This window comes from Pelodiscus sinensis, chromosome 4 (assembly GCF_049634645.1).
Source record: "Pelodiscus sinensis isolate JC-2024 chromosome 4, ASM4963464v1, whole genome shotgun sequence".
NCBI classification, from domain to species: domain Eukaryota; kingdom Metazoa; phylum Chordata; order Testudines; family Trionychidae; genus Pelodiscus; species Pelodiscus sinensis.
This window is the reverse complement of record NC_134714.1, coordinates 130,158,635-130,185,472: the sequence shown is the minus strand read 5'-3', so window position 1 is coordinate 130,185,472 and position 26,838 is coordinate 130,158,635. Positions and strand designations below refer to the sequence as shown.

The 26,838-nt window shown below is 46.9% G+C and overlaps 1 protein-coding gene across 1 annotated transcript; it reads left to right on the top strand.

Annotated features, from left to right (window-relative positions):
• Positions 1 to 25,745, top strand: LOC102447774 (uncharacterized). The gene is made up of 7 exons (XM_075928906.1): positions 1 to 59; positions 12,105 to 12,197; positions 15,165 to 15,305; positions 15,523 to 15,614; positions 16,172 to 16,298; positions 17,223 to 17,336; positions 17,710 to 25,745. Exons 3-7 carry the CDS (start codon positions 15,203 to 15,205, stop codon positions 20,304 to 20,306), a joined length of 3,033 nt encoding a protein of 1,010 aa, XP_075785021.1. The 5' UTR covers positions 1 to 59; positions 12,105 to 12,197; positions 15,165 to 15,202; the 3' UTR covers positions 20,307 to 25,745.
• Positions 25,746 to 26,838: the final 1,093 nt, after the last annotated feature.

Sequence of the window (26,838 nt, the reverse complement as noted above, 5' to 3'; positions counted from 1 at the left end):
GGGTGAAGGGAGGGGCGGGGAGCAAAGGCAGGAGCCGGGACCTGGCTGCGGCGCTGCAGGTAGGAGCTGGGGGCCGGGCCGTGTGCAGCCAGCAGGGGCCCAACTGGGGCGGGCGGCGGCAGCTCTCTCCCCCGCCCGCCCTGTCAGGGTGGCGCCGCTGCCGTTCCCGAGGGGCAGGGGGCGCTGTGGCGGTTGCGCGCGGGGAAAGTTCGCGCCGTGGCCGTTAGAGGGAGGTGGGCGCGTGGCCGTTAGAAGGCGGAGGGGGCGTGGCCGTTAGGGGCCGTTACACGGCGGAGGCGCGCGCGGGGATTGCTCCCCTCAGCCGGTTTAACGGCTCCTCCCCTGAATCCCGGGCCCTGCAGCGAGACCGCTGGCCCTTGGCGAGTGGCTCCTGCCCCGCGGCACGTTTATTGCAAACTGGGCTGCGGCCCCAGGGGTCACCCGTCGGGCGGGGTCGACCCCTAGCTCTTGGCGCCTCTGACAGGGTCCTGACTGGTTTGGCAGGGAAGCTCTCAAGCGCTGGCGCGTCAGTTCCCCCGCTGTCCTGCTGCTCCTGCCCTCTGCCTTGGAGCTGCCCCCCCCCCCCCCCCCGAGCCTCCTGCTTCTGTGCCAGGTGTGGGAGGGAGAAGGGGGGGCACTGATGTCAGGGTGTCCCTTCCCCCCACTTCTGTACCCTGTCTCCACGCAGAGAAGGGATGGAGGGAGCTTGGCAATGCAAATCGCTGTCGCTCTCTCACACGTGCACATTGCCCTTCACTCTCCTCTCCCGACCCAACACACACCGGGGCTGTGTCTAGACTGGCAAGTTTTTCTGCAAAATCATCTGCTTGGGGCGGAAAAACTTGCCAGCTGTCTACACCGGCCGCTTGAATTTCCACAAAAGCACTGATGATCTCATGTAAGATTGTCAGTGCTCTTGCAGAAATACTATGCTGCTCCCGTTCGGACAAAAGTCTTTTTCCGAAAAACTTTTGCGCAAAAGGGACAGTGTAGACAGCAGAGATTTGTTTTCTGCAAAAAAGCTCCGATCGCGAAAATGGCGATCGGGGCTTTTTTGCGGAAAAGCGCGTCTAGATTGGCCACGGACGCTTTTCCGCAAAAAGTGCTTTTGCGGAAAAGCGTCCTGCCAATCTAGATGCTTTTTTCCGAAAATGCTTTTAACGGAAAACTTTTCCGTTAAAAGCATTTCCAGAAAATCATGCCAGTGTAGACGTAGCCCTAGGTGGTTGTTACTACTGCTGCTGTTTGCAAAGTGCCTTGTGTTTGGTTTATGACTGGTTTGTGCGTTTTGTAATTTTCATGTCTCTCTTATGCTTACATTTAATTCTTTGAGCAGTGAGTTCTAACATGCCTAATGGCTGGAGCAATTATCCCTGTGGTAACTGCTGCTCCTGGAAGTAGCTAGCATGTCCCTGCAGCCCCTGAGAAAGGCACATGTGGTCCTTGCCTGCAGACACCGCTCCTGCAGCTCCCATTGATCAGTAATGGGGAACCTTGGCCAGTAGAAGCTGTGGGCTCAGGGCCTGTAGATGAGGGGGTAGCACATGGTGCCATGGAGTCATTGCTGAACATGTCAGCTGCTTTCAGGAGTGGTGCAGGGCCAGGGCAGAGGTAAACCTGCCTTAACCCCATTGCTCCATCACCCACAAGCCATCTCAGTTAAACAGTACCCCGCCAGAGCCTGCTTCCTGAATCCTCCTGTCCCAGCCCTGAACCTCCTCCTGCCCCAGATGTGAGTCCCCCTGCACCCATACCCCTTCCCAGAGCTTGCACCCTGAAACCCTTCCTGGACCCCAATTCCCCCACCCTGGGCTAAGCCCAGAGCACCTCTCACACTCCAAACCCCTTGGCCCAAGACCAGAGCCTGCACCTCAACTCTCTACCAGCCTGATGAAAGTGAGTGAGGAAGAGGGATGGAGTGAGCACGGTGAGGCCTCAGAGAAAGGGTGGTGCAGGGGCAGGGCCTCAAAGAAGGGATAGAAAGGAAGTAGAGCAAGGGTATTTGGGTTTGAGGTAGATCTTACATTGCACTTAAATTGAAAAAGTGAACTTGTGGTTAAAAAGGTTTGAGACCACTGCCCCACACCTCCAAAAATCATGAGTTACGTGACCAGCAACCACAAGCCTCTATGTATGTAGAACGCACTTAGATTTCCACTTAGATCCAGTATGTAGAACGTACTTAGATTTCCACAAAGCCTCTGACAAGGTCACTCAGCAAAGGCTCTTTGGTAAAGTAAGTTGTCATAGGATAAGAGGGAAGATAACCAGATTGATAACTGGTTAAAAGACAGGAAACAAAAGGTAGGAATAACGGTAACTCGTGGTATCCCCCAAGGCACCAATCCACATATTCACAAATGAACTGGAGACGGGTAAACAGTGAGGTGGCAACATTTTGTAGAGGATGTTAAACTGCTCCGCATAGTTGAGACCAAAGCAGACTGTGAAGAACTTCAAAAGAATCTTACCAGACTAGGTGATTTGGCAACAAAATGGCAAATGAATTTCAGTGTTGATAAATGCAAAGTGATGCATATTGGGAAACATAATCCCAACTACATGTACAATATAATGGCTAGTTCTTTGAAAACATCCACTCAGTGTGCAGCAGAAGTCAAAAAAGCAATCAAAATGTTAGGAGCCATTAATAAGACAGAGAATAACTTATTGCCTTTAAAATAAACACACAAACGAAAGTTTTTCTTCACTCAGTGCACAGTCAACCTGTGGAACGCCTTGCCAGAGGATGTGGTGAAGACCAGGACTTTAATGGGGTTCAAAAAAGAGCTAGATAGATTCATAGAGGTTAGGTCCATCGATGGCTATTAGCCAACATGGGTAGGAATGGTGTCCTTAGCCTCTGTTTGTTTGGAAATGGGTGACAGAAGAGGGATCTCATGAGGATTACCTGTAGTGCTCCCTCCCTCTCCGGCATCTGGTATTGGCCACTGTCAGCAGACAGGATACTGGGCTAAATGGAACTCTGGTCTGACCCAGTATGGCCGTTCTTATGTTCGCTGTATAAATTCATGGTATGCCCACATCTTGAATACTGCATACAGATGTGGTTGCTTCATCTCAAAAAAGATACCTTGGCATTGGAAAAGGTTCAGGAAATGGTAACAAAAAAGATTAGGGATTGGAATAGCTACCATAAGAGGAGAGATTAAAAAGACTGGGACTTTTCATCTTAAAAAAGAGACTAAGGGGGGGATACGATAGATTTCTATAAAATCATGACTGGTGAGGAGAAAGTGAATAAGGAAAAGTTATTTACTTGTTCTTATAGCATAAGAATGAGGAGTCACCAAATGAAATTAACAGGTAGCAGATTTAAAATAAAAGGAAGTTTGTCTTCATGCAGCGTACAGTTAACCTCTGGAACTCCTTGCCAGAGGATGTTGTGAAGACCAGGACTTTAACAGGCTTCAAAAAAGAGCTAGACAGATTCATGGAGGTTAAGTCCATCAGTGGCTATTAGCAGGGCTCGACAAATTCTACTCGCCATGGGCGAGTAGATTGTAACCCGGAAGAGCCAGGTTTGGGTGATCTGCGCATGCGCAGATCGCTGGACAGCGCAGCTGGTGAGCGGGGCTCACCGCAGTTCGGCGAGCCCTGGCTATTAGCCAGGATGGGTTGAAATAGTGTACGTAACCTCTGCTTGGTACCAATAAGATGATAGAAGTCGGATCATACCTGATGACTCATATGTCCATGGTGGTGGGAGAAACTGATGTATGTTTTAAATAAGCTACTAAAAGGCTGCAGTTGTTTAGTTCCCTCAGGTCTCTCAGGCTGCACTTCTGAGACACTTGCCTCAGTTTCCCCCAGCTGTTTGACAGGTGCCAACAAGAGAAGGAGACTTCTAGATTAGCCATAAGCGCATTGGTCATTGGGAGAAGGAAGGGGAACTTCCTCTGTTGTTTTCTTGGGACTTGTTGAAATAAGTGTGAAAAACAGTTTGGGGTGTTATTTTCTGTTTGTTTCTGTGAAGGGATACCGTCAGTTTCAGAGATAAGAACAGCAGAATTTTCATACTACAGGTTGGACCTCTCTGGTCTGGCACCCTCGGGACCTGACTGGTCCTGGACAAGGGGATTTGCTGGACCTGGGGAGGTTCCTCCCCTCCTGGCCCATGCTAAACTGCTGCTTCCCCCCTTCCCCCCCCATCTGCTGCCTGGCTAGCTGTTGCTCCCTGGGCCGGAGCTCTCCAGGTCCCTCTGGCCCTGCTGCTGTTGGGGCTGGAGTTGCATGGCTGGAGCTGGAGCTGTGTGGCCACTGCCAGCCCCTTAGTACTTCCCAGTTGCTGGGGCCATATCTCTCCGTTGAAGCACCTCCTCCCCCACCCCCCGGCTCCCAGGTGAGTCCGAGTCCCCCCGTCACATTACTGCCCCATGACCAAACCTCCCTATACCTGGACTCTGTGATCCAGGAACATCTGTGATCCTGCCAGAGCATGGATGTTACTGGATCAGAGAGTCCGGGTTAAGGGAGGTACGACCTGTACAGTTTGTTATATAGGCTAGCTAATAGTGAAGTTTGATTTTTTTAGAATAAAATGAGTTCTATTTTACATGTACAGATAAGTGGAACAAGAGCAAGAGTAGAGTCTGTGGGAGTTGCTTGCAGTATGGTTTTGGAAAACTCTGCTAGAAAATACATTTGGAATATGGAAGAGGTTTAGTACAACTAAAATACAGCAAGATGATATCTGAAAATTCTAACCCATGGGTTTTGTGAGTGAAGTGTTTGATGTGAAAACAGAGCAGAATGGGGAAAAAGACTAAGCTGGTAAAAGGAGAAGCTGTTGAATGTCTGCTCTTTGCTTGTATTTCGCTGGGAGAAAATTGAATAAAACATTACTCAGAAAATCCCAGCAAATTTTGGAGGAGAAAGGAGTTGACAAATCAACTACATGTGGTGTTTGAGAAGTAATCAGTACTTTGTCCTCCTACTGTTCCCCCCACCAAAAAAAACCCAACAGGAGTTAGAGAAAAAGATAAAAAGGAAGTGTAGACATCAGAGAAAGGAAACTGAAGAGGAAACATGTTGACAGGAGCCAGAAGCTTCCAGCTTAAGTTCCTAGACGGTTATAAAACAGACTGTGGTTGGCTGTTTAAGAGATATTGGAAAGATTTTGTGTTAAATAGAGATAAAACTTGTAATAGTACCACAGTGCCCAGTGTTGAGAGCTCCTTCAGAGAGAGAACTGGTACAGAGGAGATAAGTTAAAGGAGAATGAGATGCGTGGAGGAAAGGGAGGAGATAACCTCTCTTTTGTTAGCCCTAGTCTACGCTGGGACTTTATTTTGAAATAATCCTCCTGAGGTCAAATTTATAAATAACAGGCTGTGGAATTTGAAATCTGTACTCCTGCTTTTCATTAGATGTAGCACTAATTCCAAAATAGTTATTTTGAAATAACATTAGTATGGACGCTCTGGTGCCACTATTTTGAAATAATTACTCCCCAGAGTACTTCAAACTATTTGCTCCCCAAGGCTTCCTGGGACTCTTAAGTCCAAGGTAGCGCATCCACAGTAACAGAGCCAGCCTTGGACTTTTACAAGCAACCAGGTCATTACCACACTGTCTAGCCCCATTAAAGTACACATAGTTCACCCGAGGAAGGTTTATACTTTCATGTTGATAAAACAGTGGAGTCCGGATTAACCGACACCCGGTAATCCGACACTCCGCTTTATCCAACCCTGCAGAAAGTCGGTGGGAGCTTCAGGGTCGGATACAGCACAGGCCGAGAGAATGGCCCCGCTTGCTGCCCCATAGCTCTCTAGGAGAAGCTGCTGTTGCCGGGATGTTTCCAGGCAGGAGCGGCAGCAGCAGCTTCTCCTAGAGAGCAAGGGAACAACTGATGCTGCTCCTGAGGGGGACGTCCCCCGCAGGAGTGGCATCAGCTGTTCCCTTGCTTTCTAGGAGAAGCTGCTGCTGCCGGGACGCTTCCAGATACCAAAGTCTAATAAGTTTTATTATAACAGGTGTTAAAATAACAAGCAGAACAAAGCTTGTTGAGTATATAGATTAACTGAATTTCCTCTGATGATAACATTAACTAAATTGTGGTATAAATTGTACTTGTCTAAGCATTCAGATCTAATTACCTAATATGATACTATACTCATATAATCCTCTTCCCTAAGGCCGTGTGTGGAAGGACCAGCCTCCCTCTGCCGGGGGGTCTGGGTGCCAGCTGTGGAGAATAAGGAGACACCTCGGTTATGTCATAATGTCCAACCCCTAACCAAAGTTGGACTTTGCACCCTGAGATTTTGTGGGTACACATCCCTAATTGGAGGACGATATCAGGGCGTCTATGAACATGCATTAGTGAAACCACCTGATGTCTCCTTGGACTTGTTCCCAGCCAAGAAAGAGTGGGAAATCTTGTGGTTAGGTTCCAGGAAACCTGTTCTCTTCAGTTAGCTAAGCTTTGCAGTTTTTGGACTTAAGTCTCACAAAATACTGAGTCATAGTCCAGCTGTGTACCGAAGGCCCAACTGAAGATTTAGCCACAGGGGTTTTTCATTATTCTTACAGAAATTATAAAAACAATGTAACCCTGTACTTACCATTACACTATTGCTCAAGCTAATTCATGGAGGATAAATCAAGTCCTGCAGGCCTTGCATTACTGACATTATTATTAAAATATATAAAGAAAGGGCTAGGACAGGACAGGATAGGATAGGAAAGATATATCTTAGCAGGCCACAGTGGGACTGCCTCTGTTTCAGGGGCCCCCCGTCCGGCCGTGCTCCCTCCTCCTCCTCCTCCAGGCTGTGGCTGCTGCAGCCAGGGGGACCGCCACGCCTTGGAGCTGCCAGATGGCGGCATGGGGCCGAATGGCTCGCAGCTGGCCGAACTGCTGCAGTCCGAGCAAGGCCTCTGCCTGTGCCAGGAGGAGGTGCTGGCCTGCATCAGCCACATGGCTGAGGCCCTGGAGGACTACAGCGCCATCACTTGGCTGGTCTGCCTGTAGCCCGAGGATCTGCAGGAGCTGGCCGAGAGCCAGGTGCTCAGCCTGCACGAGAAGGTGCTGCGCCTGCCTCTCTGGCTGCCGGCAGCCCTGAGGAAGCAGGTGAGGTGCTGGGCAACCCATGGTCTGCTGCCCCCCTGTGCCGGTGGCTGCTTAGTGAGCCAGTGATCCTGCACTGCGGCCATACTTGCTGCTACTGCTGCCCCGAGCCCAGCAACTGTGGCCACTGCCATTGGCCCTGACGCGCTGCCACTGACGCGCCCACCCCTGCCAGCCCTGGATCAACATGGAGCAGGGCAACCTGCTGGAGAAGTGGCTGAAGGAGGAGAGCCGGACTGTGCAGTGATCACAAGGCTCAAGCAGCTGTGTTGGGGGTGCTGAACTTCCCTCCTCCCCACCCCGCTGGGGGAATGGCAGCGCAGTGATGCGCTGTCAGGAGGCTTTCTGTGCTGCTCCCATTAGCTCGCCAATGGACGCAGTGGGGGCACTGCTTGGCAGCAACAGGGGTGCAAGGCCAGGTAAGCGCCCCTCTTCATGCCCAGACCCCCGCACTCCAATCCACCTTCACCTCATCCCCCTGTGAAGACCCCGCACTCCTAGCTTGCTCCTACGCCGTCCATTGCTCCTGCACTTTCCCTCCTGGCCAGACACTCTGCTTCCAGCCTGCTTCTGCACCCCATCTCCCACCTTCACCCCTTCCTGCACTCCACCTCCCACCCAGATCCTGCACTCCCATCTCTGTCCTATTCACTGGCAGCCCTAATCTGCACACTGAACCCCTCATTTTTGTTCCCACCCCGAAGCCTAAGGGGGTCCCCAAAATCTACTAACCCTGGAAGCCCAGAAAAGTAAATTTGGCCTATGGGAAGCCCTGAACCTCAATCCTCCCTGTCCCTTCCCAGCTGGAGTGCCAGAAAAGTGAGGTGTGTCACTTCAGGGCTACATTGTTGAGGGGTTTTGGAGGATTTTTTTCTTTTTTTTGCTTCTCGCTTGTGTGGTCCCCAGCTGACTTTTCTGTGGGTCAGTGGCCTCCAACCCCAAAAAGGTTCCCCACCCCTGCCATAAATAAAGAAAACATTGAAACCTATTGTATTGGACATAAATTAATATTTTACTTTATTTAAAATGAAGTTTGATGAACTAGCTTGAGAAAGTGAAAATGCTTAGTCTGTTTAATCATTTAAATTAAACCATTCTCCTTAGCTGCAGCACTAGCAAATTGGCTCAGGTGTAATTATGTAATGAATGGTGAGTTTCCATTAGCAACTGGTGGTCTGTGGAAAGGTTTGCATTGAGCCAGGTGGTCCAGTGGAGAGAGCTCCTTCCCCCCTCCCAGGAGAGCGGCATGGGCCAGTGCAGGAGGGTTAAAGCTTGGCACATTGGGAAGGTTGCTGACCCTAGATTATCCCATTTATTTTTCTTCAAAATAAAGTATCATGGAATTGTGTGCTCCGTGTAAAGCTTGGGGTTTTTTCTTTTTTTGTTTTTTTGCAGGGGGATAGAGAGAAGCTGCTTAGTTCAGCGCAACGTGTAGAGCAGGGCTACTTAACTTTGGAAGTCTTGGGGGCCACAATGATACTCACAGCACATGCCGAGGGCCGCAGCCTAAGTGTGGTTGCATATACATGCAAATATATATGCAAATAGCTTCTTTCACACTGACGGGCATAAATACAAAGCACTTCCCTCAAGACCCTGGCACTCTAGGCACCTGCTTCCTGGGGGCTAGAAATGCCGACACCCTGTTCCAGCCAGCCCGTCCGCTTGCGTCTTTCAATGCTCACCCTGCCTGGGAGATGCCTCGCCATGTTCAAAGTGTGTTGAGCCCCGAGTAAACCCAAACTGCACAGGGGGCGGCAAGCAAATGGGCTACGGGCTGCATGCGGCCTTCGGGCCACCTGTTGAGTAGCCCTGGGGTAGAGGAATGCAGTGTCTCAGACACATAGTTAGCTGTCTAAGTTAAGACAGACCTCACAGTTGAAATGGCTCCTTCGATTTTTTTTTTTCATGTAAAAGCTTGCGAATGCGGTATGTTTTGAGAGACAGGATTTTAAGGAAAAGAGTGTAGCTGTCTGCAGCATAAGGAGGAGGAAATTTCTAAGCAGAGTGGGGTCAGAGAAGACTGACTGAACACCAGGGAAGGAATGGTTGGGGTGGTGCAATGCAGTGGACAGGCTTGTAGGAGAGGAAGAAATCAGAGCTGGGCTGCATGCAGGAACACTGGAGGGCAGAGGTGTTGCATAAATCGCTAGTTTCGTCCCCTGGAGGCTAAGTCAATTTGCCCCAAGAAGAGAGTCACACATTCAGGCTGGGTCCAACTCCATTTTATTGTTTGCAAACACGTTCGACTAAGGAGCTGTTGCTCAGAGCAGAGTCGACCCCGGGCGTTGGCTAAGCAGCTTCTTTTACAGACATCTTAGATTTCCTTAATTGACTCGGCATAACATGATTGGTTATTTTTTCTTCGTGTTACAACATTATTGGCTAATACACTTCAACTTTATTCATTACTTAAGGCTTGGTGCAACATGCAATAATGCTTGCTAAACAGTTATAGCAATTCTCGGGGCCTGTATGCTTGATCGTGTGGGATGTGCAGTTTCGTTCTTGTCAGATGGAGACGAAAGTAGTTCCCTTTTTTACTGCAGAGGTTCTCGAACTACAGTGGGATTGCTCAGCTCTCATGTTTGTGCATCAAGAGAGGTATCAGTTCTCTGATTTCCTGTCCTTCGCCCTGTATTGCCAAGAGGCAATGGTTCTTCCCTTCACGGATTCAGAGGCAATAAGCACACAAATTGGGTGAAGGCTTAAAGATTTTACTAAGCTAATATTAGAGTGTGTCTAGACTACAGGGTTTTGTTGACAAAAGTGGACTTTTGTCGACAAAACTATACCTGTGTCTACACTACCGCTGAGTTCTGTCGACATAACTGTCGGGGTGGTGAAACACTGGAATAAATTGCCTAGGGAGGTTGTGGAATCTACACCACTGGAGATATTTAAGAGTAGGTTAGATAAATGTCTGTTAGGGATGGTCTAGACCTGTGGTCACCAACCCGTCGATCGCGAGGCCTCGACCAGTTGATCGCGAGGCGTTTGGGCACTCCCACCCCCGAGAAGCCCCACTACCTACCTCTAGTGTGGTGCTGGCTTCCCGTGGGGAGGATGGAAGTCCTATCTGAAGCCCACGTCACTTCCGGGGGTTCCGGAAGTGCGTGGGCTACTCCTCTCCCACAGCTCTGTTGCGTGCTGGGGGAGGGGGCGTCGGCCCTGGAGGAGGAGTGAGGTGGCTTCCCTGCGCCACTGGTGCTGGAGGGGTGAGTGGAGCGCAGGGGTTTCCCTGCGCCGCGGGAGTGGGGTTTGGCCGCACCACACTGCGGGAGGGGGGTTTGGCCCCAGGGCAGGTGCCCACAGGGGGTTGGCTGCGCTGCGGGAACGGGGTGGGGGGGTTGGCCATGTCGCGGGAAGGGGATTTGACTCCGGGGCAGGCACCCACGAGGTTTGGCCACGCTGTGGGAGGGGAGGGGGTTGGCCGCGCTGTGCGGCGGGAGGGGGTTTGGCCCCGGGGCAGGCGCCTGTGGGGGTTTGGCCCTGCCGCGGGAGGGGGGGGCTTGCCCCCGGGGCAAGCACACGCGGGGCCCGGAGGAGGCACATGCTGGCTTCCCTCGGGGGGAGGGAAGAATCCTGGGAGGAGGCAGATGCAGGGGACTCTCTGCTGCCACTGGCACCCCGCCCCCTGTCCCCACTCCCCTGTCCCGAGCCACAGGACTCTGTCCCCTCAAAATGTATAATTATAAATGCTTCATTTAGATTTAAATAGCATGAATAAAAAACAGGCCATTTATTTCATAACTATAAACACGTGATTTTAATTTTATATATTGCCTAATTTAAAAATAAACTGTTTATCAGAGTGTGTAAGTAATGGCTGGGGATAGCAAGTGATGGACAGGAGGAGAATAGAGAGGGCGGGGCTGTAGATCTTCACCTGTTCTGAGATTTAAAGAGTGATCTTGGGTGTAAAAAGGTTGGAGACCACTCATCTAGACAGTACTGAGTCCTGCCATGAGGGCAGGGGACTGGACTCAATGACTTCTTGAGGTCCCTTCTGTTGCATAAATTGCTAGTTTCGTCCCCTGGAGGCTAGTCCAATTTGCCTCAAGAAGAGTCACACTTTCAGGCTGGGTCTAACTCCATTTTATTGTTTGCAAACAAGGTTGACAGAGGAGCTCTGTGCTCAAAGCAAAGTCGACCCGGGGCAACGCCTGAGCTGAAACTTTTGTGGATTCCACATTCCTTCTGGCCAATGTGTTGCAATGTGATTGGTTACTGTGAGTTTACTTAGTTCCCTTATATGGAAAGAGCTAGCAGAAAGATTAGCAGCTTCTGAGGAATGCACAATCAGCTAAATGAGACATGCTGTTTCGAGCTTAAGCGTTGAGGGGAAGAAGCACACTTAGTTTTTACTAAACTTCCAGTCCTAGTATTCTATGATTCTATGATAAGGCAAATCTTTAATCGACATGCACAAAAAAAGATTATCCCTTTTCCACAGCAGCCAACTGCATATTTTGAATACGGAAAGATGGAAAGTCATAATCTCGCCCCCACTCCCTTTATCACTGATTATTTCTAAAAAGGAGAACTCACTCGGAGCTTTTCATTGAATGAGGGAGAAAACAAGATACGTTCCTTACTCCAATTTGTTCCTGTTGTAACAAAGAAACCCAGAGTGGCAAACTTTGCTGTATGGTTAAAAGTTCCTGCTGAGGAGTTGGGCAGAATAATTACTTCAGTCCGAAGGGTTGAGAACGGAGAAGAGCTCTGAAGAACTCTCCTCATGCGATGATCATTTTCTGCTGAAAAGAGGGGAGTAGCTGAGGGCTCTGATGTGAGTGAAGTAGGAAGTTCTTTCCTGCAGTTGCAGGCACAGAGCAGGGGAGTTTGCTCTAAGCTCCGAGTTCTCTGTGAAAGGCTTTGAAGAAATAATTTCTTTGGAACAATTTGTTGAGGAGCATTTATATTTGAAAAGCCATGGATCCCTTGTACAGAAAGTGTTTTGTGAGTGACAGAAGTATTTTACCCAGATAGAATCTCTGTTCTCCAGTCTCTAGAAAACCCCAGGAACAAACTCCATCAGCTAAGAAACTCAGCAACTGCAAGAGGAACTGACAGAGTCCATGGCTGGAGAAAGAAAACTGTAAGTGCTAATTTCCTTGTTGTCACCATTCAGTGTGGTGATATTTCCATCCAAACTGGAATTTCACACTGCTGTGCCTAGCAGAATGGGGCTGTGGTCCACGAGGAAGCCTCTGGGGGACTGTGGTAATAAATATTACATTACAAGTCCGCCTGTTGTAATAATAGAGGGCAGTTCAGGACTGTGGGAAAAATTGTATAAAATCTTCCAGTCACCTATAATGAGGGAATTTTTTCCATCCAGCCAAAAGTTTGTTTTTCGCTACAAAAGTAGTAAGCTTCTTTGTTTAGGCTAAGCCTGTTAAGTAATATGCTAATGTTCCGGTTTGAAAATCAGAGGGATTTATAAACCTATTTGTTTATCACTATTTTAAACTTTTTGTACTAATGGTTTGTTTCTCTTTTTCTTTTGTGTATATTAAGGTTTGTAGTTTCTGTAACTGGGAATAACTTAATGTAAAGGCATTTTTAAACAAAATGCAAAAGTGGTAAAATAAAGTGTTTTTAAATTGTTAAAGATTAAGCTTTTAAAGAAAACTTCTGCTCACACAGCATCATGAACAACTCTTTTTTAACTGAATGCTGGCTTAATTCATCGCTACTATGACACTAACTGTAAATTGTGGTTCCAATCAGTGGAAAGGGTGATGGCAGCCCCCAAGTTATTGAGACTGGAAAAACAACACAAAGTGTGTGGGTGGCTGTTTTCGTGTATGTGAAACAGCCCAGTTCTAGTGGTTTGGATTAGCTATCTCTGTGATGGGCTGAATTGCTTCAGTGGCTGTGAAATGTAATGTTGGCAGGTAAAGTCTATAATAGACTAAAATGCCTGTGTATTTTACTACTTATGAGTGTTGCAAATGGCTCATGGATGCAACAGCGTTTCTGAAGAATGTAAGCTGACTACTTTTTAAAAGGAGGAAATCTATAGTGCTAAAACCTTGCAAAGGCTAAAATTCTACAAATTAGCAAATTTAATGACTCATGTTTGATAGTTTCAGGGTTTATGTAAAGGTGCAGCTTTAAATGAGGAGGAGGAAAAAAAGGGGAAGAGATTTTTTTGAGATTCACTTGGTCCTGCGTCAGCCCAGGGGACTGCACTGGAAGACCCTCTGAAGTCCCTTCCCACCTTTACTTTTTTATTTTAATTTTTTTAACTCGGTCTCGCTATTTAAAATATTTGAGGCATATTTATTGTAAAATATAATAATGTAAAATACAAGACCCAAAAGAGGGGCATAAAACTTGCTAAAACACCTCAAGAGGAGGAGCATGCACACACATAACTATGATTCTGTGAGCCGCAAGAAAGAAATTAACACCTCCTATATTGTATTTAGGTAATTTTAACTTCAGTATGTATAAACCTGTGATTCCAGTTGTGACTATAAAATCAGTCTACCCTCCCTACAACTGGAGTATTAATTAAATTCAGCAAGTTTTTTTTTATTTCAATGTCTTGGTTATTTATTGGAACTATCCCTCTAAGTATTGCTTCTGTCAAATTTAGTTTAATGTAAAAACTTTTCAGACAAAAAACAGAAGAAGCAAGAGCCCCAGCTGAACTTCTAGGTGTGCAGCTAAGAGTTAAGAGCACAAAGAGGAAGTACTGCCTGATCTCCTTTTAAAACTTATTCCAGCATCAGTATGTCAGTCAGGGCTGAAAAACTGCATAGTCTCAGTGTTACTTTCCTGACAGTCCCTGGGAGACTGTGGAAACAAGAGGAACAGACAGTATTGGTGCTCAATGAGTCAATTGTCATCTACATTTCTCCTTAGCTGAACTAGGAAATTAAAGCTTGCTGCCCAATGACCAGTGTTTTAAGACAAAAGCACCAGGGAATTTGTAAAGATTTACTCTAGACCTTGGTTCGCATGGTCAGGAACTTATTACCCACCAAGTAAGAGATGGCTTAGCAAACAGGCACCTTTGTGTGCAGTCATTCTGGAATGTAAAATATAGCATGCCTTCAGTTCTGAGAGCCACACATTTTTTGATCTGAATGTGACAAATATACCTTGAGCCATGAAACTAGAGATAAGTAACCTGTGCAGACTAGACTGGCTTTCTTGTTTAATAAGGAACATGGAACAGGTGGTTTTCTGGGTATTTTAATGTTACTCCAGAATTCAGCATCTTCCTATGACGAGGCTGTTCCTGACCCAGAGCCCAGTGGATTCCGATAGGATGGTGATTGGAGCCCTTATCAGAACATTAAATTAGAACTTCTCTCTCACTACCAAAAAAAAAAAAAAAAAAAAAAAGGCAAGTGCCCTGGAAAATGTAAAGGCCAGGTATAGAGCTTTTTGGAGTCTAAAAAGGGTCTTGAGAGAGGGACAGTTAAATCTGGATTTGGTCAAGGTTCAAACAAAAAGATTTTCATTAAATAAAATAGTGCTCAAACGTAGAAGCATTGAATTACATGGGAAGGTGTTTGGGGAACCAAATGTTATTTTTTTCCTGTCTTTGTAAGCGCCTAATAGACTGGGATCTTGGCTTGCGTCTGGAACTTCTGAGCTCCAGGGTAATGCAAATAAATCATTATAATGTTACTTAAAAAGCTTAAAAAGAGCTAAGGACCAGGAGTGTAAATGTGCTCTGCTATTCCTAGCTACTATATCCAATCAAATCAAAGGCACAAATGACGCAATATCACATAAGTGCAGAAAGGAGTCACTAGAAAGTACAAATCAACTCAGGAAGGAAGAAGGCTTGGTGTGGGCAGAAGGTTACAACCCAGAAATACAAAACGGAGGGATCTCTTTCAGTCATTAGTGGGAAGAACTCAGCTGATATTGGTAAAACTGGAAGTTGGAAATCGGGGGACACAGAGCCCATTTCATGTATGTGAAAGGCCCATCAGCTTTCAATAACAGTAAAATAGAGAATCTGAGAGCCACTTGGCACTGGCCCCTACATTAATACCATTGTCCCCCATTCTGAGCTGTCAACATGTATATTTTCCAGGTCTCAGTTTGTGTGATCAGAAGAGAAGAGTCTCTAAGATGATGGAGCCCCCCTCCAGTGCAAGGTCACAGAGATTCTTCTACCTAGGACAAGAGCAGAGCTGTGACTTCAGGGAGAATTGGCAGTATCCACGGAAACTAGGTAAGAAGTTGTGTTTGGGGATGCATGAGGTGCAAGGGAGTGTGGATAGCACAGCAGGAAAGGGTGTCCCCGGGGCAGCCTGTATCAAACCATCAGAACAGCATTTGGTTGTCTAGTGGTGTGTTGAAGGATGTTCCCTCTTCCTAGTAGATATGTGAGATCTAGGAATGCATGTGTTTTTGAGAGTCCCTCTAATGGCACCTTTATCATCCTTTAGATCTTCCTGTACCTCACCTGTGTGTTATTTATGATAAGGGGAATGAAGGAGACCAGGAAATGGTGGCCTCGCTCCGTAGGTTCGGCTTTATGGTGAGTGTGAAACAGTCTGTGCTGCTCCTCCTGTCACACTGTGCTGCTTCCTCATCTATCCTCGCTCATTCCTCCGGCTGCCTCCCGGCTCCTCCATTGCTCAATGGTCTTTCCAGCTTTGCTTCTTTCCCCTTATCACGCCCCTTTCTTTGGGAGGGGCCTTGTGCATGTGGAACTCCTCCCACCCCTGCATAGCTCACTGCATGCCACTCCAGTTGGCTATGCCTCTGGCCATTCATCCCATGACCGACGGTTGAGACTACTGTGGGAACAGCATGTTATCCTGTGCCCAGAGGGGCTCCCTTATGGCAGCAGGTGCCTGCGTCAGTGGCCTGGGTTGGGGCTAGGCGCTCTGTAGGGATGGGAGCTTTGGGGGCAGGCTGAGTCTGGCATCCCCTGCTGGGTGGAGGAGGTTGGGATAGTGGGAAATGGATTCTTTCTCCTCCTCCAATGCTGCACCCACAGTGATGGCACTGCCCTTTGCTGCTCCTTGTGCCCGAGTGGTGGGCTTGTGGCCAGAGCAGGCAGGGGCTGAGTGCAGACACCTGTCATTTCAGATGCCGGTGACGTTTGAAGAGGTGGCTGTGTACTTCTCTGTAGCGGAGTGGGCTATTTTGGATGAAAAGCAGAGGCAACTCTACAGGGATGTCATGCAGGAGAACTATGAGACTCTCCTCTCATTAGGTGAGCAGCTGTTAAAGTCTCCATCAATTTGTCTGTCTGTGAGTGTGTCTGTCTGTTTGCTGAAGAACTCCTCCTAAATGGTAAGAGGTAGAACCACCGAACTTGGTATGCAGCTTCCTCTTATCATGACTGAAAGTAAAGCAAGGGGTTGGTGGTGCCAGGAAAATGGGATGTGCTTAGAATGCCATTGCTTCTCATAATACCAAAGAATGAAACTGACATAACAGTCAGTTAAACTGACATAACTGAGTTACTGTTGAAAAAGGCTGAACTGAGATGAGCCAAAAAGATGGATGATCCTGGATTAGGATTGCTTCTCAATAAACTTTACAGAAAAGAGTTAAAATGGAGAAATTTGGGGTAGTTCTCTGTTTTGGCACTGTTAAATCAATGCTTGTGGTGTGAAAACTAGAAGACAATGCTATTGGAAAACAAATTGACTATAGTCCTTTTTGGTTAAAATATAACGAATGATAAGAGGTGATTGAGATTAAGGGAAAAAATACACTTCATGGAATTCCCATTCAAGAACTTTTACTAAAAATAATAAACACATTTTAACAATCTCTTTTTGAAGAAATCCAATATAAAAATTAATGTAATGAAAATAACACTATATTTTTGAAATATGCAGTAATTGAATAAAGCATGTACATTTTCCATTTATTTTCTAAAAAAACCCCTAAAATTAACTGTGTTAAGGATACCAGCAATGCTGGGTAAATCTGTATTCTTCCTATAAGGAACACAGCTCAGTTCCCAACATACAGCCTGCTTGCCAAAATGTGATGCACAAATCTTTTATAGCCTGTATGGATTGTGTTTTTCCTCTTCAGCAAAAAAAATCATGGACTTTTCTTTGTAGTTATGTGTTTGACAATCACTTACCATGTTGCGATGCATGTACCTCTTTCCAACTGGCAGGATTTCCAATCCCGAAACCAGAGGTGCTATCCCGAATGGAACAAGGAGAAGAGCCATGGATCCCAGATCTCCAGCGTTCTGAGGAAAGGGAAATCCTGAGAGGCATAAGCACTGGTGAGGAATGAGTGACACCAACTGAGAAACTATCAGCGACTGGGATAAGCTGGGCTCCCAGTAAACCAACTGAGTCCTCTCTGTATTCTGTCTCATCTCATCTGACCCACTATTGTGCCCAGTCCTCATGGTGGGCAGGAGTCACTCCTGGTTCTCAATCATTGTTCTTGATCCCTGACAAAAGCCTTTTCCTCTCTCAGCCCTTTTCTTAGGCCTGAGATGGAATTTTGAGGCAGAACTGGCCCCTCCTCCTTCATTAGGTAGAATTCACTACCTGCATAGCAGGTTCTGATATCAATGATAAATCCCCTTCTGGCCCCTCCATCCCCAGCACAGGGGGAGTTGATCCCATCTGGACTTTCTCTCCCAACAGGTACTTGGACAGCAAGTGTAATCAAGGAGGAAAGTTGCCAGCAGGAAGGGGCTGTGGGAGTGAATCTGCACAGGATGTTCTTAGGAAGACCACCCTACTCTGACAGGGCAGATGCCAGCAAGAGCCACGGCAGGGAGGGACAACAGAGGGGAAACCTTCCAGGCAGGAGTTCATCCATTCACAGGAAAAGAGGTTTGAGGAAATCCAAAGACATCAGCTCCCAAGTAACCATTGTGGGGAAGACACCAAATACTGTCAATGAACAGGGGGAAGGTTTCAGTAACAGCTCGCTCCTTATTCAAAACTGTCAACTAATCAGTGCCAAAAAGCATGCTGTCAGGTGTAGTGAGTGTGGCAAAAGCTTCTCTCGACAAGAATACCTTCAGATACATCTGAAAATTCATAGAGCGGAGAGACTCTATAAATGTAGTGAATGCAGGAAAAGCTTCAGACACAAGACAAGCCTCGTTCTACACCGTTACACAGTGCACAAGTTGGGGATGCCCCGTAAGTGTCAAGTGTGCGGCCAGCTCTTTATCCTGAGAGAGAGACTTATTCAGCATCAAAGAACCCACTCAAAAGAGGCTCACAGATTGTTCAGAGATGGGATCGTTAATGAGAACAGAGATGAGATACCCCAGAATAAAGGATGTGCAAGGGCAAAGCCAGACATGGTGGTGTCAGGGAGACGCCAGTACCCTGAGTGGGGAGATGCTAGTGAAAATACAGGCAAGGTGAAACAAGAGCACACTGATCCCCCAGACTGGAGACAAAGTAAATCCACTTCAAGCAAAACAGGCTTCACAAACTCTGAAGACACCAGCACACAGCATAGAGACTGCATGGGGGAGAGACTGAATACAGGCACTGAACTTGGGAAAAGTTTCAGTAACAGCTCTCTCCTTATTAAGCATCATCAAACTGGTGCCGAAAAGAGAACTTACAAGTGTAATGAATGTAGGGAAAGCTTCACACAACAAAAACACCTGCACTTACATCTGAGAACTCACAAAGGAGAGAGACCATATAAATGTAAAGAGTGTGGGAAAAGCTTCAGTCGGAGTTCAGTGCTCAAAGATCATGCCATGAGTCACAGAATGGAACAACCTTATAAATGTGTTGAGTGTGGGAAAAGATTTAGAGAGAAGACGATCCTTGCATATCATCGTTACATCGTCCATAGGGTGGAGAGACCTTATAAGTGTCCAGACTGTGGCCAGCTCTTTGTCCTGAGAGAGAGACTTATTCAGCATCAGAGAATTCATGCAGGAGTGGAACATGGAGGATTTAACGATGGGATCATGAGTGAAGGTGAGGCTAAGAATCTTCCATGTGAAGGACCTACAAGAGCAGAATCGCATAGGACACTCTCAGGAAGTCCCTGGGGTCCTGATCAGGGAAAAGGCAATGGAAGTCAGGGCAAAGCACGAAGGCAGCAGAGACGCCCTGCAGGCAAAAGAGGCAGTGTGGCTAACCGCAATGAAAGAGATTCCAGGAAACTGAAAAGCACTATCACCGCCCAGAGCACCAACAGCGGAGCAGAAACAAGCAAAACTGGTGACAAGGAGACAGGCTCCAATAGCAGCTCAGTCCTTGCTGTGCATCAGAAAATTCACCAGGAAGAGAAACGTTACAGCTGTTCTGAATGTGGAAAAAGCTACCAACAGCATGCTCACCTTCGAAGGCATCAGAAGAACCACACCGGAGAGAGACCTTATGTATGTGCTGAGTGTGGAAAGAGCTTTGTGTACAGATCAATACTCAGCAGACACGAAAGGACCCACAAAGAGGAGAAAAACTACATTTGCACTGATTGTGGGAAAACCTTCAGTGAATATTCATACCTTACAGCACATCAGCGAATCCACAGAGAAGAGAGACCTTATCAGTGTCCTGACTGCGACAAAAGCTTTAGACTGCGTGGACACTTCACCAGTCACCGTAGAACCCACACTGGGGATAAACCTTATAAATGCACAGAATGTGGGCAAGGTTTTGGGCGGAAATCAACCCTGACTAAACACATGAGAATACACACCGGAGAGCGGCCATATAAATGCACCCAGTGTGAGAAGAGCTTTCGTCAGAAGTTTGCTCTTTCCCAGCATCAGTTGTTGCACCAGGGAGAGACTCCTTACAAATGTACGGAATGTGGGAAAAGCTTTCGTCATAAGTACAGCCTTACCCAGCATCAGTTATTGCACCGGGGAGAGACTCTTTACAAATGTACGGAATGTGGGAAAAGCTTTTGTCAGAAGTCCAGCCTTACCCAGCATCAATCTCTGCACCGTGGGGAGAAACCTCACAGATGTATGGAATGTGGGAAAAACTTTCGTCAGAAGTCCAGCCTTACCCAGCATCAATCTCTGCATCGGGGAGAGAGACCTCATGAATGTATGGTTTGTGGGAAAAGCTTTCGTGTGAAGTCCAAGCTTACTGAGCATCAGTCTGTGCATCGGACAGAGAGACCTCACAGATGTTCTGAATGTGGGAAAAGCTTCAAAGGTCCATCAGATCTTAATAAACACTTGGCAAAACTTCACAGGAAACTCAGTACAGCAAATGTACATTTATATCAAATAGATCTGCAATCGTGATGATAGAAAATAACAAGAGTGGAACTTTTTAAATTCTTCACTCTCACTTATCCTCATCAAATCTTGTATTTTAGAATGGGTGGGTATTATTGCCTTATTTATTATTATGGGATCAGGATGTGGGAAAGGAACAAAACTAGTGAAGAGAGGAACAGATTTGTGAAATGGGGTCGGGGAATGATTAGTGGGGATTTCGAGGGCGTGGAGTTGAATTTTGCGAGTTGAGCAGTGGCATGCCATCTGTGGATGCCAAGCCTGAACTGCATCCCCTTGTGAGCCCGGAATATGCCTTCCTGGCTGGCTGTGCCAGTGAGACAATCCCATCCGGCCCCTGAGCACACATGCAGGATACCTGTTTGTAGACTAAAATGGCATCCTCCACACATTCGGATGACCCAGGTATTATATATAAAATTATCATGTCACTTAACAGATTGATAACCTAACTGAGATATGTCAACTGTAACTGTAAACAATGACTCATCATTGAATAGGTGTGTTCCTATTGAGATCCTGTAGAGATTGGTTATTACAACGTTTTTATCAATGACCTGGAAAAAAAGGCTGATAGAGTTTGCAAGAGACACAGAAATAACAAACAGGACAGGTCGCTGATTCACAGTGAACTGGGTCACTTTGCAAACTGGGCACAAGAAAACATTATGCCTTTTAATGCTGCTAAACGTAAATGCCTTCATGTATGAATGACAAATTTAGGCCATGCCTTTCGGATTCTCTCCTGGGAAGGTGTGAGCCTGGAAAAAATTTGGGGTTATAGTAAATATTCAGTTGAATATGAGCTCCCAATGTATTGCTGTCTCCAAAACACCCAGTGCAGTCCTGAGATGCGAAACCAGGGAGATCTTGAAGAGGAATAGAAAGGTTATTTTTCCTCTGTTTTTGGCACTGTGCAACTGTATTTGTAATACGTATCTCAGGGCTTACTCCTTAAATTTTGCTAGTACAGTTATACCAGCAGAACTTCCTATGAATAAGTGCGTCATCATGGGAAGTTACGGTGATAATTTTTAAGCCGTTAGCAAGAGAAGTTTTAAAGATGATGGGAGAACAAGACTAAATCAGCCCTGTCACATACACAAAGTAGCTGTGCACTAGGCACTAACTGAATATAGCACTATTGACTAATGATGCAGCTCTCTTCCAAGGGCATATGGGTAATAATGGGTTGCCAATATGTGTAAGGCAAGTATTACAAATTGGCTGTTGTAATTGGTAATGCCAATCCTACTTCCTCTTTGAGTTGTACATCCCACAGTCCACTGAAGGTATCCAGAAAAAAATACCCGTAATTCTTTCTACAGGGACCTGCTACTTATCCATATGAATAGCTGCTTAAAATGTTTCACAGTTTACTCCTGAAAATACAGCTGGGTAGAGAGCTGGGTAAGAAATGAAAAGAGAAAATGCCCCGTTTAACTTTCAACTGATGAAGCCCTATTGTGACTTGTTAGCTGGTGAAGTCCCAGAAGGCTGTGCGGCTATGCAAAGTATGAAATATACGTGTGACAGATTGCTAGGCTTGCTGATGAAATAAGGAAAGGAGAGGTACTGAGAGTGTGCTGTTTGCAGATATTTTAGCCATTAATAGCAGGTCCCAAATGTTTTGTTGTGTAAAGGACAGGCAAGTGGTAGGAACACAACAAGGAAGTAACTCAGCTGTAAACAACTGGGCTGTGTCTACATTGGTGCGATCTTGCGCAAAAGCAGCCACTTTTGTGCCAAAACTTACTGCCTGTCTACACTGGCTTGAGTTCTTGCGCAAGAACACTGATGTTCTGATGTATGAAATCAGTGCTTCTTGCACAAGAACTCTGATGCTCCCGCTCAGGAATAAGCCCTCTTGCGCAAGAGGCCAGTGTAGACAGGCAACATGAATTTCTTGCGCAAGAAAGCCCTCTGGTTAAAATGGCCATCAGAGATTTCTTGCGCAAGAGAGCGCCTGCACTGGCATGGATGCTCTTGTGCAAAAGCACATCTCTTGCACAAAAGCACCTGCCAGTGTAGACGCTCTCTTCTGGAAGAGTTTTTGCAGAAGAACTCTTCCGCAAAAGAGTTCTTGCGCAAAATCATGCCAATGTAGATGTAGCCCAACTGAGGCCTAACCAGCGCAGAGTAGAGCGGAAGAATGACTTCTCGTGTCTTGCTCACAACACACCTGTTAATGCATCCCAGAATCATGTTTGCTTTTTTTTTTGCAACAGCATCACACTGCTGACTCATATTCAGCTTTTGGTCCACTATAACCCCTAGATCCCTTTCTGCCGTACTCCTTCCTAGACAGTCGCTTCCCATTCTGTATGTGTGAAACTGATTGTTCCTTCCTAAGTGGAGCACTTTACATTTGTCTTTATTAAACTTCATCCTGTTTACCTCAGACCATTTCTCCAATTTGTCCAGATCATTTTGAATTATGACCCTATCCTTCAGAGCAGTCGCAACCCCTCTCAGCTTGGTATCATCTGCAAACTTAATAAGCGTACTTTCTATGCCAATATCTAAATAGTTGATGAAGATATTGAACAGAGCCGGTCCCAAAAAGAAGCCTGCAGTTTAGACATAGCCTATGACCATGAGTGATCACTTAAGGCAGATAGAACTCTTGTTTCATATTTTGGATGGGTGCTTTTGCAGGGCTTGTTCCCATTGTTCTTTGGCCTTCAAGGTGGTTCTGGCAGCTGGTCGCTGAGGGGGCTGATTCCATTACACACACTCACACATAGACACTTTTAAATGAGATTACAGACACACACCTAACTTTAAACAGAGTGAGGCAGTACAAAGTGTAAAATGGGGTCACTTTAGTTGCAATGTATTAACGCTTTCAAACGGGGGTTCCTTTACAATATGGGGATACATAACATTGGTAGCCATAGTTCATTAAAAGGGCAATTTCATTCTTCACCCCTACACTCCCACAAGCAGCGCCCTTGCAGCTTGCATGGAAGAGTGCAAGGATGATGATGGGGGTGGGGGCAAGGCATGGAGACTCCCTTCCTCCGAGGGACACTCATCACACAGAGACACACACTCTGGCCTCAGCAGCCGGCTGCTTTGAGCAGTCTGGGACTGCAGCTGCCTGGAAGCTGCCTGAGGGTCCCACTGGGCAACAGTGGGATGGATCCAGCCCGCGGGCAATATTTTGCCCACTCCTGTGCTATGAGGCGTCTGTAGGAGGCTCAAGCAGTTTTGGTGGTTTCTATTGTTCTCACAAGCCCCCCTAGCATGTGAGAACATAAGAATGGCCATACTAGGTCAGACCAAAGGTCCAATTAGCCCACTGTCCTGTCTTCCAACAGCAGCCATGTGCCCCATAGGGAGTGAACAGGTAATTATTAAGTGATCTCAACCATTTCCAGCCTCTGACAAACAGAGGCTACGGACACCATTCCTACCCATCTTGGCTAATAGTCATTAATGGACCTAACCTCCATGAATTTATCTAGTTCTTTTTGAACCCTGTTACAGACCTGGTCTTCACAACATCATCTGGCAAGGAGTTCCACAGGTTGTGCGCTGCATGAAGAAAAACGTTCTTATGTTTGTTTTATACCTGTTACCTATTAATTTCATTTGGTGACCCCCTAGTCCATATGTTATGGGAACAACTAAATAACTTTTCCTTATTCACGTTTCCCACACCAGTCTTGATTTTATAGACCTCTATCACATCCCCCTTAGTCTCCTCTTTTCTAAGCTGTAAAGTCCAAGTCTTTTTAATGTCTTTTCATATGGGACCCATTCCAAACCCCTCATCATTTTTGTTGCCCTTTTCTGGTCCTTTGATCAGCCTAGTGCCAATCCCCCATCCTGCTCTGCTCCACCCCGCTGGCCTCTCCCAGCCACTGTGCTCCACTTCTCCATGGTAGTGGGAAGCAGAGTGTCCTGAGGCCAGGCCATGCTGCTTTCTGCTGCCATGGGCCACAGTGGCTTGGGAGAGGGTGGCAGGGTTGGGCAAAGTGGAGCAGGCTGCCAGGTCACTCTGGCTTCTGCCACTGCAATGAGTGAGTGGCGGCAGGAAGGGGGTGACCATGAGAAAACTGAGGCGACTGCTGGGTGGCTTTCCAAAGCCACACAGGATTTGGGGCAGTTGCCCCAAACCAGCCTATGGACAGATACGGAATATTCTTCATTGGATGTTCTTGCAGGTGTGTTGAATGTGTCTTCCACAATCCCCCCTCCAATCCTATGCATCCTCATCTCCTGGAAAGAAGGAACTGAGGGGACAGTGTTGTGCTTAAAAGAAGCACCCGGGATCTTTTTCAGAGGGATAAGGCAACACGCCACATTTATTGAACATACAGAGATCAATCAATACTTTATCATATGCATATGATACATTACACTCTTGCACTTTCTCTCACACACGCACAAGAACACTCCGTCTTGTTACCAAGTTGCTCCCCCTAACTGCACTGGCCAGGTGAGTTAGATGGGGGAGGGGTGGAGTTTGGCTTTTGCCAATCCAGATCGATGCTCCCATGTTGACAAGACAAAAACCTGGGGTCCCTCTGCAAGATGCCTCCTATTTATCCCTCTCATGCAGCCCATTAGTCATCTCCTTGCCTTTTTTAATGTTGCTTCAAAGAGGGTCCTTCCAAGGGCAGGCACTTGCTGCTCGACTCCCAAGGCCTCTGTATGTCCAGTCTTCATTTCCATGACCTCACTTCACAGGTATTGTCTTGGATCTGGCTCCCAGCCCCTCTCCACCCTTGCAACTGCTGCTTGAGGTGCTCACCTTTCATTCTCCATTCACACCTCATTCATTTCAACAGGACAATCAATGAAAGGGGAGAGATCTATTCTACTCCTAGCAAAAAACATTTTTCTTTACCTTAACTATGCCTAAGACCTATAACATAAAGAGCTTAAGTACAAAGTTTCTATGGAAAAGACTGGATACAAGGGATTCTATAAGAAGGCTTAACATAAAGATATATCTAAAAGGACAAGATCTGTATCTATAAAAGGACTTACAAAGTTTCTCTTAATACAAAGTCATATGAGAATGATACATGGTCATATGGAAATGTTGCCGAGATTTATCCACAGCAGGAGGATGGTGAGGTGCCTCATGGCAACAGGTGCCTCTGAGGGGAAAATGACCAGAAGCAGGTGGACATACACCTGAAAGGGATGGGGCAGGGCAACATGCCTCACAGAACAACTTTTACAGAAGATCTGTGACCACCTTTGTAAATTAAAGCAGCTATTCTCACTGGATCACCTCATGCTGGAGCAAGGCATTAAGGAAAGTCCAAATATTGTGTCAGGATAAGCTGGCTGGATATGGGGATAGGGATGTAAGCGACTAATTTACTAGTCGCTTCCCCTCCACCTTGCTGCCTCTATCACAAAGGGGGGGTAAAACGGGGTCCTGGAAGGAGCCGGCTTAAAAGCTGGTTCCCTCCAGCTCTGTGGGAGGAAGCAGGATCACAGCTGCCAACTTTGAAATGTACAAGACTCCCAGCAGGGAGTCTTGTACATTTCAAAGTTGGAACAGCTTCAGTCTTTGAAATGTACAAGAGTCCCTGCTGGGGCTCTTGTACATTTCAAAGCTGAAGTTCAGGCATGGAGCCCAGGGTCAGCAGGACTCCCTGCTGGTCCCAGGCTCCACACAGCATTTCAATCTGTGAAACGGGTCTCTTGTACATTTCAAAGGCAGAAGGTGGACGTTCTTATCCACAAATAAGTCAAATAGTGGATGGAAATTCCATCAACTATTCGATTAGTTAATTAATCGAAATTTAACATCCCTATATGGGGACTGTGCACTCATTGCAAAACACTGCCACTTCCTTAGTGTTTCTAGCTTCCTACCCACACTCTCTCCCTGCTCTGGGCTGCCAAGTGCTAAGCAAATGCAATATGCAGGGCCTGGGAGGTGGGTATCAGAGGCTGAGGGAGGCAATACCTCCCCAAGCAGCCGGTCGTGCTCCCCTTCTAGTTTCCGCTCCCTCCTCCCCAATTCCACTTGGCTCCCTGCAGACTCCCAGGGTGGCCCGGGCTTGGGCTATGCTGCCTGCCTTCCCTGTGCTCCTGGGCTGGGTCTGTACTGCCCAGTAGAGCTTTATCTCAGTGTGACGTTGTCTTGTTTTCATATCGCGTGGTGTCCTGCCCCACTTGTCCAGTATTAATCTGGATGGGCCTCTTTTTGAGCAGTCTGTGCCCTATTCAGTACTGGGATGAAGACAGATGGAGTTTGGCCTTGTCTGGGATGGGGGACAGCGTTCTGCCCCCCTCTGACTTCAAAATGGCACCCTGCTCGCAGTATGACCTTGCACGTAGGAAACAACAGTGCGGGGCAGGGCATTTTTTCAAGCAGTGGCCCCCATGGGGCTGGACTTTGCCCTCCCCAGGAGTAAGGGGTCACACCAGCGGGGACAGGCTGGCATCCCCTTAAAGATGATGTCCTTCTGGGATCTCACATGCATGTGGTCCTCACCCTCTCTGGAAGTATCCCATCGCCTTCTCGAGGGGGTGCCAGCTTTCCAAGTGCTGCCAGCTGGACCCC

Excerpts from the sequence above, each read along its gene's own strand:
- LOC102447774 (XM_075928906.1), top strand. The coding sequence starts at position 15,203 with ATGATGGAGCCCCCCTCCAGTGCAAGGTCACAGAGATTCTTCTACCTA. Across the intron at positions 15,306-15,522 it reads GCAGTATCCACGGAAACTAG|ATCTTCCTGTACCTCACCTG; the intron begins GTAAGAAGTTGT and ends ATCATCCTTTAG. Across the intron at positions 17,337-17,709 it reads CCTGAGAGGCATAAGCACTG|GTACTTGGACAGCAAGTGTA; the intron begins GTGAGGAATGAG and ends CTCTCCCAACAG.